This window comes from Diabrotica undecimpunctata, chromosome 5, assembly GCF_040954645.1.
Source record: "Diabrotica undecimpunctata isolate CICGRU chromosome 5, icDiaUnde3, whole genome shotgun sequence".
NCBI classification, from domain to species: Eukaryota; Metazoa; Arthropoda; class Insecta; order Coleoptera; family Chrysomelidae; genus Diabrotica; species Diabrotica undecimpunctata.
In genome coordinates, this window is record NC_092807.1 from 32,252,137 (window position 1) to 32,264,757 (window position 12,621).

The window sequence follows — 12,621 nt, forward strand, 5'->3', positions numbered from 1 at the left end:
GGTTGGGAGGAAAAGGAATGGTTGGATACATAGAATTGCTTGGAGAAAAACTAGGACGAGTAGAAGAATTTAAATACCTTGAATGTAGTCTCTTTCTTCTTCTGCGTCCAGCTCGCTGGAATTGGGCTGAATTGTGGAATCTCGTTGATGCACTTGGATGGAGGGTTATAAAACTGTGTGTCACTCTGGGTGGTTATACGACTACTGAGTCATGTGAGTGCAAGCCGAATAAACTTCGCATCCCCTAGGTTGCGAAACACAAACACATACACACGTTAATGAACTAAATTAGACATAATTAATAAAATACTTAAAAAATTAAAGAGAGTAAGTATAAATAAGGAGCAAAAGGAAAAAAATAAAACAATATAAACGTTAAATAAAAAATAATTTCAAAAATGTGTTTATTTCAAGCTTTAACATTTATACATTTAATATTTAACTTATTCTGTGTAGCAAATACTTCGACACCGAATTTTAAACATAAAAACTGTAATAAAGTATTAAAATAACATTCCAAAATTCAAACTCCTTGAAAAAATGAATTAACAAAAAAAAATTGTTTTTTTTTCACTATAAGTTTGTCGTCTACATTCATGATGTAAAAAAATACAAAAAACTAGAATATACTTTAGTTATAAATCATCTAGATCAACAGCGTCAACGGCACGCGTAATTTTCCCTACTGGATTTGCTGCTTGCTGGGCCTGTTCTGCAGTTACCGGTGTGCCTAGTTTACTCCAGCTTCCCGCTTCAGCCTTCTTCATTTTTATTTCTACTTTTGTTCCGTACATAGTTACTTGACTAGCTTCCACATTAATAATCTACAACAAAAAACGATTTTATGTTTTTGGCGTATCTAATTATTATATTGATCTTTAAAGTATCCTATATATTAAAACTAACTGACCCGGCCAACTTCCTATGGCCTTAGAATTTACTCATTATAGGCAAGTGTCCTATTTATAGATCACTGAAAATTTAATTTCTCTTTTCAACCCTTAAAATTTGTTTAAATTTAAAGAAAAAATTTCCATAGATATTTTAGGCTGTAGTAATCTATAATTTTTGTTGTATTATACAAGGTGTTTTGATAAAACTGAAATTACATGTTGAACTGTTGAACTGTTCAACTATGTTGAAAATCTGAAATTACAAAGCTGTAGGTTTTGAATGCAACGCACAAGAATTACAAAATATAATAAATGCGGTAGTTCACCACAGCGAAATGTTCGGTTTACATCTAAACGTTTCCAAAACTCAAAGTTTAGTATTTTCAAAGACACCAATAAACGTACATGTGTATGCCAAGGGTCAAATAATAGAACTGATAAATTCCATAAAATATTTTGGAGCAAATATCAATAGTCAGTGTAACCCAAAAAAAGAAATCCTATCAAGAATCGAACAAGAGAGGAAAGCATTCATGAGCATAAAAACATTTTTTACAAGATTAGACCTTAGTCTGCAGCTTAGAATCCGAATGATAATATGTTACGTTTTTTCTGTCTTACTGTATGGCTGTGAAAATTGGACAATGGACTCTGAAATAGAAAAAAGAATAGATGCCTTTGAGATGTATATATACAGACAAACGTTGAAACTTCCATGGGTACAAAGAGTTACTAACGTTGAGGTACTTCGTCGCATGTGTAAACAAAAAGAATTACTAAGAATAATCAAAAAGAGAGGAAAATGCAATACTAGGGTCATGTGTTGAGAGGCAAAAGATACGAATTACTTCAAGTTATACTGGAAGGAAAAGTACAGGGCAAAAGATCAGTAGGAAGACGCCAGAACTCGTGGCTGAAAGACCTGAGGAGATGGTTCGACCGCTCAACCGCAGAAATCTTTCGCGCAGTAGTTTCCAAAACTACAATTGCCATTTGGATCGCTAACCTTCGAAAGGAGACGGCGCCATGAGAAGAAGGTTTTGAATGACGCTGAGTTGAAATATAATGTTGTCCTGAATGTGTCAAGAAGGGGTGGAAATGCGAGATAGCTGCGAATAAGATTTCAGGACGGTACTCTTAAAATTCCTGACCTTGTCGCGCAGCACAGCACACTACATAGCAGTGCCAGTCCCGTGTTAACGAGTAAAACGACGATTGACACGTCGACTAGTGCCAGGGTGCGAAACTATATATATACATGGCGGTAAATTCAAAAGGCACGTAAAATTACCTAGGACTGTAAACTCATTTTAAAGTAATGGAAAATCAAGAATTAACCTAAAATAACAAAAAAAAACCTTATTCTATACGATATGTATATATCCACAAGAAAATTAAGTTCCTGTAGCTCTGTATACCATGTATCAAAAAAATTTATTTAAAAATCCTTTATTTTTATCAACAAGTCCACGTAGACACTTTGTCTCGGGACCAGCAACCTCCTGTAGAGTCTTACGTTGTCATGTTATCAATTCCAATTGTAACTTTAACATCATAACATATAAGATCCAATAATGTAACTTAAATTCAAATTAATATTAATGAGCTTGTCCTTCGTTGACACAAAATGACAAACATTCGGTGACAACGAAGTCAAACCATTCCATTCGTCGACAGGAATACGGCCATTACCGACAGCCAGCAATTGCTTGGAGGACTATTCGACAGAAAGCTTGTTTAGAAATGCAACTTTCTTGTTTGCCGTCAGTCAGTTTCTTTAACAACTAATAACTAAAAAATAAATATTAATAAAATATACACATTAAATAAGAAGTAAAAATTTAAAAGAATATCTGTCACTACAAGATTCGATTCGTAACGATTGGCAAAATTTAATAAAAGTCATAAATGTTATTCGATTAATAACAACATTGAATCATCTGTTTAATTTTTTATAATTCTCGTTTTAAAATAATTTTATATGAATGCAATTATTTTTAAGCCTACTATTTAGTTTATATATTAATTAAATTTAGTGCTTTTGAATGAACGAATTTTTTTTTATTGGATAAAAATAAAACATAAAACTATACAAATCTTATCACTTACCCCTTTTAGTTCAGTATCGAGAAGAAAACTTGCATTAGACTGTTGTGGAAAGACCAGTTTGGCATACATCCTTACTGGATTAATCTTAACTATGCTTTCCTTTGGACAATACTCTTTGGCATATATTGAAACTACCACGTGGGAGCCAGTTTGATGAAAATCCCACCGACATTGTACAGATGCATCATCTGTTGCCTGTACAAAATAAAAAGTTATAAACAACTTACAATGAGTAAGAATTTTTAGTGTAATTGGTATATTTGCAAAGTTACTAAAATAATGAAAATATTCACGAGGATTACAATTGAAGGGGTTAGAAGCAAAAGGATACAAGTGCATATTTTCCATAAATCAATTATATGCAGATTTGAGTAGTTAAAATACCAAATTACATAGTGGCATAAGAATCTAAATGAATTTAATACCTGCAGTGCCATCTATTGCCTAGTGAAAATTACATAGAATTGAAAATGTAGAAATATTTACTGGCAAACCGGTACAAGCACACTTGTACCGTTTTAGCTCCAAACGTTTGAAGTAAACTCTTGGACGCTAAAAATATTATATTATAGGTTATGTACTTTTATTTTAGTTTTATATTGCTAAAACGGGTTCTCGTGTAAATTTAATTTTGTCAACTTTAAAATGATTGACAACAATAGCAGTGATAAACGTAAATGTGCTAAAAGTAAGACAATAATAATTGATTACACATTTATTTCAATCATTCATTAAAATAAATTTTCAGTTAATCTTTGCAAACAATGTTTTTATATTTTGCAGAATTGCAAGTATATAAACCTGATAAATATGATTCTGATAATGATTCGGATCCATCTTCAACTGATGAGGACAGTGAATATTATGAACCAACTTCAGACCCTTTATCCGAGGAGGAAGGTGGCTATAATCTCAATCCTGACAAATTGGTATCAAATAGTGGCTTTAAAGTGACGTCAGCTCCGGCTCATGGTAAAGTTTTTATTTTGTTTAATTCACGTGCACAAAACAACACAGATTTTTTAGTTACGCCCAAGAGAGCACGAAAAAGGCAAATAAAAGAAGAAGAATGGAAAATAATGAAGGCAAAGAAAGCAAGAACAAGCGGAAAAGAATATAAAACGAAAAAAGGTAAAAGTATCAAAATAAGGGAAATGGAATTTTGGAAGCACGATTGCAGGTAGGACTGCATGAAAATATCCAAAATGATGTAATAAGTATTTTTACAAAGTTTTATGAACTTCAGACATATGACTTACAAACAAATTACATTGGTTCCTGCACTAAGAAGGTCCCTCCCAAGAGAGTTAAAGCTGAGGCACGGTATCACAAATAATTTGCCACCCATATTCTCCTGATGGGCTTTAGAGTCTGCAAGACGTTCTTGTTGAAATTGTTAGGAATAATTAATAGCAGATTTAATACGGTGTGCAATAAACTATCCAAGGAAGGATTTCTGCAAGCCAATCAACGTGACAAACATACACCATGGAACAAAATAAGTAGAGAGACGTGATGACGTCATATCAATCATCAAAATGTTTCCGAGATAAATATATGAGCCATTATTCTCGATTACAAAATTCTGTCTCCAGATATCTAGTAATTCTGGAAATAAAAACGAAAAAAAAAGGTTGAAAATGCTACAAGACCCCACAGATGAGAACAAAGCAGATTTAAACAGAACAAGAGAACAAACAAACAAAAGGATTCAGAACTAAAAAGAGGAGCTACCTAGAACCGCAAATCCGGGAAATGGACAAAAGTGGCGAGAGGAATCAAATAAGGAAATTCTTTAGTGAAGTGAAGTCAGTCAGAAAAGGTGCAAGTGTTGGAGTAACACAGCCTATGAGAAATGAAGCAGGTGAACTTATAGATAGAAACGGACGATCGCGTCTCTAAAAGCACCAGGAAATAATGGCATAAATGGAGAGTTGTTAAAAAAAGGAGAAAACCTTTTACACCAAAAATTGTATGACATCATTCTGAGAGTATGGCAACAACAGAAAATGCCTAAAGAATGGAATGGAAGCGTTATAATTCCCATATATAAGAAAGGAAACAAAGAACAATTCCGAAACTATAGAGGCATATCGCTTATTCATCATATAACGTGCTATCAATTATCTTGCTAAAGAGACTCACACCATATTCGGAAGATATTCTAGGCGACTACCAATGCGGCTTTCCTGCTGGAAGGTCAACTATAGATCAGATATTTCCCATCCGATAAATATTAGAGACTGGAAACTCAACCGCGATGTGTACCAAATTTTCACAGATTTCCAGAAAGCATATGATTCCATAAAAAGAAGCAAATTGTGGATAGCAATGTTAGAAATGGGAATACCAAGAAAATTAGTTGAATTAACGCAAATGTGCGTGACAGACTCATATGCGCAAGTAAAGATAGGAAGCAGAACATCGATGCCATTTGGTATAAATTCAGGACTTAGGCAGGGGGAATCCTTGTCACCGTTGCTGTGCAATTTTGCTTTAGAATATGCAATAAGTAAAATATCGTCTGAGCTGACAGGAGGATTTGCTGATCACGGATCAAAACTGCTGCTGGCATTCTACAAGAGACGTGAGAGAGGTGTTTTCACAGCTCGAGGAGGAAACAGGTAGTCTGGGTCTCTGAATAAATCAAGAAAATACGAAATACATGGTAGTAACCAAAAATCCAAGACCAAGAGTTAGACAGAACATCAGTATTAATGATCACAACTTCGAAGTAGTAAAGGAGTTTAAATACCTGGGGGCGATAATCACAGCGGACAACCACATAGAAAAAGAGGTCTCAGCAAGGATAGCTGCGGGAAATAGAGCATTATACTCCCTTTTAACATTATTAAGATCGAAGCTGCTCAATTAACACTGTACAAGTCGATTATTCGCCCAATTATTACATTTGGCAGTGAAACATGGACTCTCAACCAGCGGGAAATCAATAAGCTTCTAGTATTTGAAAGAAAGGTTCTCAGAGTAATATTTGGCCCTCAAAGATATGAATTCACAGGGGATTGGAGAATACGCCGCAATGCTGAATTATAAATAACGCAATAAATAGTATATCAACAGCTGAGATTGAAACAGCTGTTATGTCTACGCGCGAAAGATTACATATTTGTGTGGACAACGATGGAAAACAATTTGAACATTTAATTGGACATTAAGTTTTAATGATCGAGATATTTGTATGATCTTTCACATACTTAATTTTAAGTTATAATAAAGGGTGAGTCAATACTATACTTACTTACGTTTATGCGTTTTTATTCATATCTCGAGTTCGAATTTAATCTGGTTCCATTATAATTTACAATAAATAGGTGTTTCCATTAAACATTTTGAAGAAAAACAGATTTTCATTTTTTCTATTCGAAAGTACCCTCTACCCATGACAATTAAACCTAAATGCAATTGTTTTATAGTAGATGTAAATTAAATCATCAACACTCTTTCATCAACACTCTCCTTAATCATATGAAAACGGTGAGCCAGCATAAACATGTAAACTAGTATAGATAAAATACTATTATGAAATCTGAATATTTAACGTAATACATTGCATACTTACTTCTTTATTCCATATGTGAGTCCCAGTTTCACAGCCAATTTGATTTAAAAATGCATTGAAATCAGTTGTTCTCTTTTTGCAACAGGACCAAAACTTTAGGCCTTCATGAAATATAGGCACTCCAGGATGATAAGTACAGATTGTGTCATTTGATTGTGGTCCTAAAAATAATTTTAACCATTATAGAAAAGTACAGATATTATGCTCTACAGAATATGAAAAGTTGATTGATTAACACAATACGAGCAGATCTTAAGCTTCCAAAAAATGGATATATATCACTTTTACAGTAGACATATTTCAAAACCTCAGGAACCTTGGAAATACGCATGGATGCTTCTTTTTGATATACGGTTCACTATTACTACTATCAGTCATATTTATTGGTCACCAAATTGAATTAAACTAAATTACTCACAATTCACGAAAAGTAAACGTAAAAGCGCCTTCCACTAATAATACTACAAACAATTCTGTTCTCTATTTTATGAAACCCTTGTCAGTGTGCCTATGAAATAGACTTACAGAAAAAGACAATAAAAGAGCTACCCCAACAATGGCGTTGTTGGCAGTTACATCGCCTTAATCTCAGACATTATCTACCTTTAGAAAAAGATATAAACTACAACATTGCAGATAACTTCAAGTTGAATCATACTGATAATGTTACATTTTCGCTAGAACCCAAATCTTTTCGAAAACATTTGAACAGTTTAAAAATAGACAAGTCAAATTATTGAAATGTATTTCATATAAAATGAGATCTCGTCTATCTGAATATATATAGTCCCTACATTTCCTACTATCGAATGTGAAAAGTGGTACTTTTCAGGAGAGGAAGATAACTTTTTTAGAGAATCCTAAATCAGCGCCTTGACAAATGAAAAAAATTTTATGTTTTTTATATTTAATGTTTAATCCTTGTTAGATTGATAACAAAATTGAACTGCTTAACGTTTTTGTCTTTCCAGAAAATCACATTCGTTACTTTGCTTTTTGTGTTAATCAACGATTTGTTTTAGTCCAATGTTTCAAAATTGCGAATATGGCATTTTCGACAGTTCATGTTGGTCTAATTTTAACACATTGAGATTCTTAATTGAAAAGAAGGAAAATTAAAATAATTTTAATGTTCTTACAAAGTTTATTACAAATAATTTAATTAAAAATTGAAGTTGTAGGATAAAATGGGATAATTATGTTTAAAGAAATTATTAAAAGTATTTTTATGAAAGTATGTATTACTAGAAAATTACTGTAATTGGAAACATAAAAAACATAAAAGTTAAAAATAATCACAATACATTAATTATGGAACTTCACGTCCTGTAGATACCTCAAGTACTCAGTCATGACCCTCAATTGTTGTAAAATTATGGTAAATCAAAAGTTTTAAATTTTGAATTAAACGTTATCATTGTCTTCAGTTGCGTCAGGTTCTGGAAGACAATCTCTGGCAGTACTAGATGTTGGTAAAGATTGGTAATATTGGTGGTATGGCTTAGGTATTAAGTTTTGTTCACATAGTGACAAGAGGTTTTTTTGTTCACATCCGTGATTGGGAGCCTTTCTTCGTATGCTTTAACGGGGTTTATACTATTTTGTTTGCCCCTTTTTAGTTTGGTTTCAAGAGATAAAAAGTTTCCGTAAATTTCCGATACTGGTTTATACCATATACCATCACTATATTTAAAATTAGTATTTCCATTACTTGTTTGGGCTTCATCTTTTACTGCATTTTCTTTTTCATATTGTTTTTGCTTGTTCTTTGGTTTTATTTTATTTTCTAGTGCAAATGTCACTCTTCTTTGGTGTTAAAATCTAAGAAGTCGTCATGAAGTAGGTATGCCACTTTAAACGGACATGGCTTAGTGCGTGCATGTCTTATGAGTTGTGCCCATCCTTCAAGGAGAATTTTTTGACTTAGATTCAATTTTTGAATGGACAGAATCGAATTCCATTTCTGAGTGACCCCGTACAAAAAACACATGGTCAATTGTTTTTAAATTTGGGTGACAATTAACAACATATTGACACATGGCAGAAATAGCAATGTTTTTCTGTTGTCCACCGCAGTTGTCGGACATCATTATGACATGTTCAATATCAGGGTAAGACATGATATACATGTCATACAGGGTAATTAAATATACATATAGTAATTTCAGTACTACCGCGTTTTCCCTCGGTTTCATCCCATATGAAACACTGGGCGCTCCAGTCTCCTAAATTATAAATGGTCAAATTATAAATGGCAAGTTTTCTCGCATAAAAAAAGGTCCCGCAGCTCCTTTAGGTGTTGACAGAACAGATTGCAGATCGATAGTAAATGCTAATATTTTACTATTCTCCAAAGCCGACTGATTATCTTCACCCCTTTTTTTCTCACTGCATCTTTTCTTTCGAGGTGTTTGTGATGGGCTTTGAGGTTTAAAACCTTTTCGTCATCTGGACTACCATCATAAGTGGCACAAACTTTGCAAAGGCCTTTTTTCGGCTAGTGAAATTTCATAAATGTGACACATTCGTCATTTTATGTTGCACAAATATGTCTTTAGTTATATTTATACAAAACATAAGTATCGAATATTCCATTTTCGTCAGTTTGCAGTATATTCGATATTTTGACCAAAACGAAATGACAAAATGCTCATATTCGATAGTTTAAACAAAATATTTCCAGCGTTCCTTATCAAGCTACAATTTCGATATTTTGCTACAAGGTGTATCACGTCTAATGCAAGGACAAGGCATCGAATCTGAAAATCAAGATTTTTCACATACGATGGTTGGAAATGGTAGGCACGATATATTCTTTGAATAGTCAGAAGTTGTTTATCAATTTTTAAGAGATTAAACAGATTCTGCAATAATCCACTAATTTGTTTATTAAATAATAATTAAATTTTCTCCTTTAGTCGGTATTCCAACAAAAAAAATATTTTTTCTAAAGAGTAAACATCCAATTTTACTGGCTTATAAAAAACCATTAAAACATGAGCCACTCCCTACAATGGTGGTACTTTAATGCAGTTGTTACTACCTCATATATGTCTCTCACAATCTTCCCATACTCACCAGAAACTTTCTTATTTGATGTATTGATGGTTTGCTTGTTTATTCCTGTATGTTTCCATCAGCAGCCTTATAATAAAAATTGCATCTGTTGCTGATCTGTCTTGCATAAAGCCAAACTGATTACCAGATGTTTCGGTTTATTTATGTAATCCGTCTCACTAAGTAGTTTTATGGCCCTGTAGTTTACACATTGTAGTATATCTCCTTTAGTATATCTACAGAGAATGCCAGATGACAGGATTCCGAAACAGATTTTGACGTGGACATCACAAAGAAGAAAAAGAGGAAGGACGAGAAGAAGCTGGAGAGAGGGAATCGAAAAAGAACTAGAGGAAAGAGAAATCCCTCCAGGCCTATGGTTAAATAGAGAAGAATGGCGGTTAGGAGTCGGAAGGCGTCGGAGAACGCTGTGAACCGATAGTAGTAGTAGTATATCTCCCTTGTTTTTGTAAACAGATACTAGTATACTGCTTCTCTATTTGTCTGGCACTGTCCCCCTTCCATAATTCTATTACATCAGTTTTTAGTCAACTTGTTCTACCTCTGTCCCTCCTAATGCTGTCCACACTTCCCCAGGAATATTATCTGGTCCAACTGCTTCACCTTTCTTTATTTTGTGAAATGTATGAGTAACCGCGTTTATTATTTTAGTGACCATTGCTGTTACTGTTTGGATTACTTGAACTGATTTTGCCAATAAATTTATATTATTATGAAAGAAAGTTTGGTTTTCGGAAAGCATGAACTAGAGAAGCAGTTTTCGCTCTTCAGCTGCTTATAAAGCGGTGTAGAGACGTTGATAAGGACGTATATTTGTGCTTTGTGGATTTTAGAAAAGCATTTGACAATGTCAATCATGAACAATTGATGGATATTCTGCGAAAGACAGGTATTGACGACAAGGACCTTCGAATTGTGGCAAACCTATACTGGGGTCAAACAGCAAGAGCAAAAATTGGCAAAGAACTCACTGGAAGGGTGCAGATCAAAAGAGGTGTCCGTCAGGGGTGTATCTTATCCCCACTCCTATTCAATATTTATTCCGAGGAAATATTTAACAAATGTATGGAAAATTCAAATGATGGCATAAAAATAAACGGCGAGTTAACGAACAATATAAGATATGCCGACGACACGGTGATCCTTGCCAGTACCATAGACGAATTACAACAGGTAATGAAAAGAGTTTATTCATTTAGTGAGGAATACGGCCTGGGCCTCAACTTCAAGAAGACAAAGTGGATGGTGATAAGCAAAAAGCAACAACCTGCTCGACAATTACGGATAAGTAACATACTAATCGACCATGTAGAATCTTATGTGTAACTTGGCACCAACGTAAATGTAAAATGGGAACAGGCCACAGAAATTAAGGCGAGAATAGAACGAGCTAGAGCAGCATTTAACAATATGAAAAAGCTCCTCATAAGCAAGGATTTGTCTCTTCCCTTAAAACTACGTCTAGTTGAATGCTACATTTTTCCGATCCTACTATATGGTATGGAGGCCTGGAAGCTGACAGAGACGCTCCCGAGAAAACTAGAAGCATTCGAAATGTGGGTGTACCGACGCATTCTTCGTATATCCTGGACCGAATATGTCACCAACATAGAGGTACTCCAAAGAATCGGAAAGGAGAAAGAAATCGTGAGCACAATCAAACAAAGAAAGCTTGAATATCTAGGCCACATATTGAGACACGATAAGTACCGTCTACTGCAATTGATTGTCCAGGGGAAAGTAGACAGTAAGCGAAGGCCAGGCAGGAGAAGACACTCGTGGCTCCAAAATCTGCGGAAGTGGTTCGGTCGAACTATTCAGAAGCGCCGCAAACAAGATTAGAATTGCCATGTTGATAGCCAACGTTGGCAACGGACAGGGCACTTGAAGAAGATGAAAGAAAAACTCATTTCCTAACAATCCCATTGCAAATAATGGAACACTTAATCTTAATATATTAACAAAAAAGCTTCAACAATTCCTACCTTCATATGTTTTTCCACAGCCCCCATTTTTACATGTGGTTCCTATAGCAATTTCTCCTGACAAGTTTGTTATCTTCACCTCTTGTTTGTTCTCTAATGTTTTGAGTTGTTGTTGAAGAGATGGTGCTATTTCTGCCTTCATTATAACCTACAATTTAACAAATTTAACTCATTACTACCCAATATAAATAATTGAAGACTAATTCAAATAGTCTCAAAAAATATATATTTTTTTTAAATAATGTATGTGTGTTAAAAATATTTCATTCTGCATCTTTGATCTATCTTTTGAACATCACTATTATTCATTTTTTTTTTGTACAAATCCCTATCCCAGTCTTGGTCTGCCTTTACTCCTTTTTCCTTCTGGTGCCGCTAATAGTGTTCGTCTGGGTGGGTAATCTTCATTTGCTCTTGACACATGTCCAGCCATCTAAGCCTACCTATTTTTATAAAAGATATTACATCTCTACCAATAACTATTTCTTTATACGTATCATACAATTCGAAATTATATCATCATCATCATCAATCAGCCCTGAGTTGTCCATTGTTGAACATAGGCCTCCTCTAGACTTTTCCATCTGCTTCTGTTCTGCGCCTCTGCTATCCAATTGGTCACAATTCTTTTGAGGTCGTCGGTCCATCGCGTTGGGGGTCTTCCTCGGCTTCGCTTGTCAGCCCGTGGTCTCCACTCAAGCAATTTTTTTGTCCAACTGTCGTCTTTCATTCTTGCAACATGTCCTGCCTATCTCCATTTTTGCCTTGTAATATGTTCGATAATGTCTTCCACTCCGGTTCGCCTACGTACTTCCTCGTTTCTTATTCTATTTCTTAAGCTTATTCCAAGCATTGATCTCTCCATCTTGCGTTGTGTCCTTCTCAATTTTTCGGCTGATGTTTTTGTGAGAGTTAAGGTTTCTGCTCCGTATGTGAGGACTGGTAGAACGCACTGGTTAAAAGCGAAATTATATCG

The 12,621-nt window shown here is 34.5% G+C and overlaps 1 protein-coding gene across 1 annotated transcript in view; it reads right to left on the reverse strand.

Moving 5' to 3' along the window:
* Positions 1-371: 371 nt before the first annotated feature.
* mora (cysteine and histidine rich domain containing protein) overlaps positions 372-12,621 on the reverse strand; it is a 35,319-nt gene continuing 23,069 nt past the window's right edge. The window contains exons 3-6 of the mRNA XM_072531847.1: positions 11,646-11,793; positions 6,583-6,743; positions 3,003-3,197; positions 372-824 (exon numbers count right to left, since the gene is read on the reverse strand). Of these exons, the coding sequence (XP_072387948.1) occupies positions 636-824; positions 3,003-3,197; positions 6,583-6,743; positions 11,646-11,793 (693 nt within the window). The 3' untranslated portion in view covers positions 372-635. The remainder of the gene's footprint in view (positions 825-3,002; positions 3,198-6,582; positions 6,744-11,645; positions 11,794-12,621) is intronic.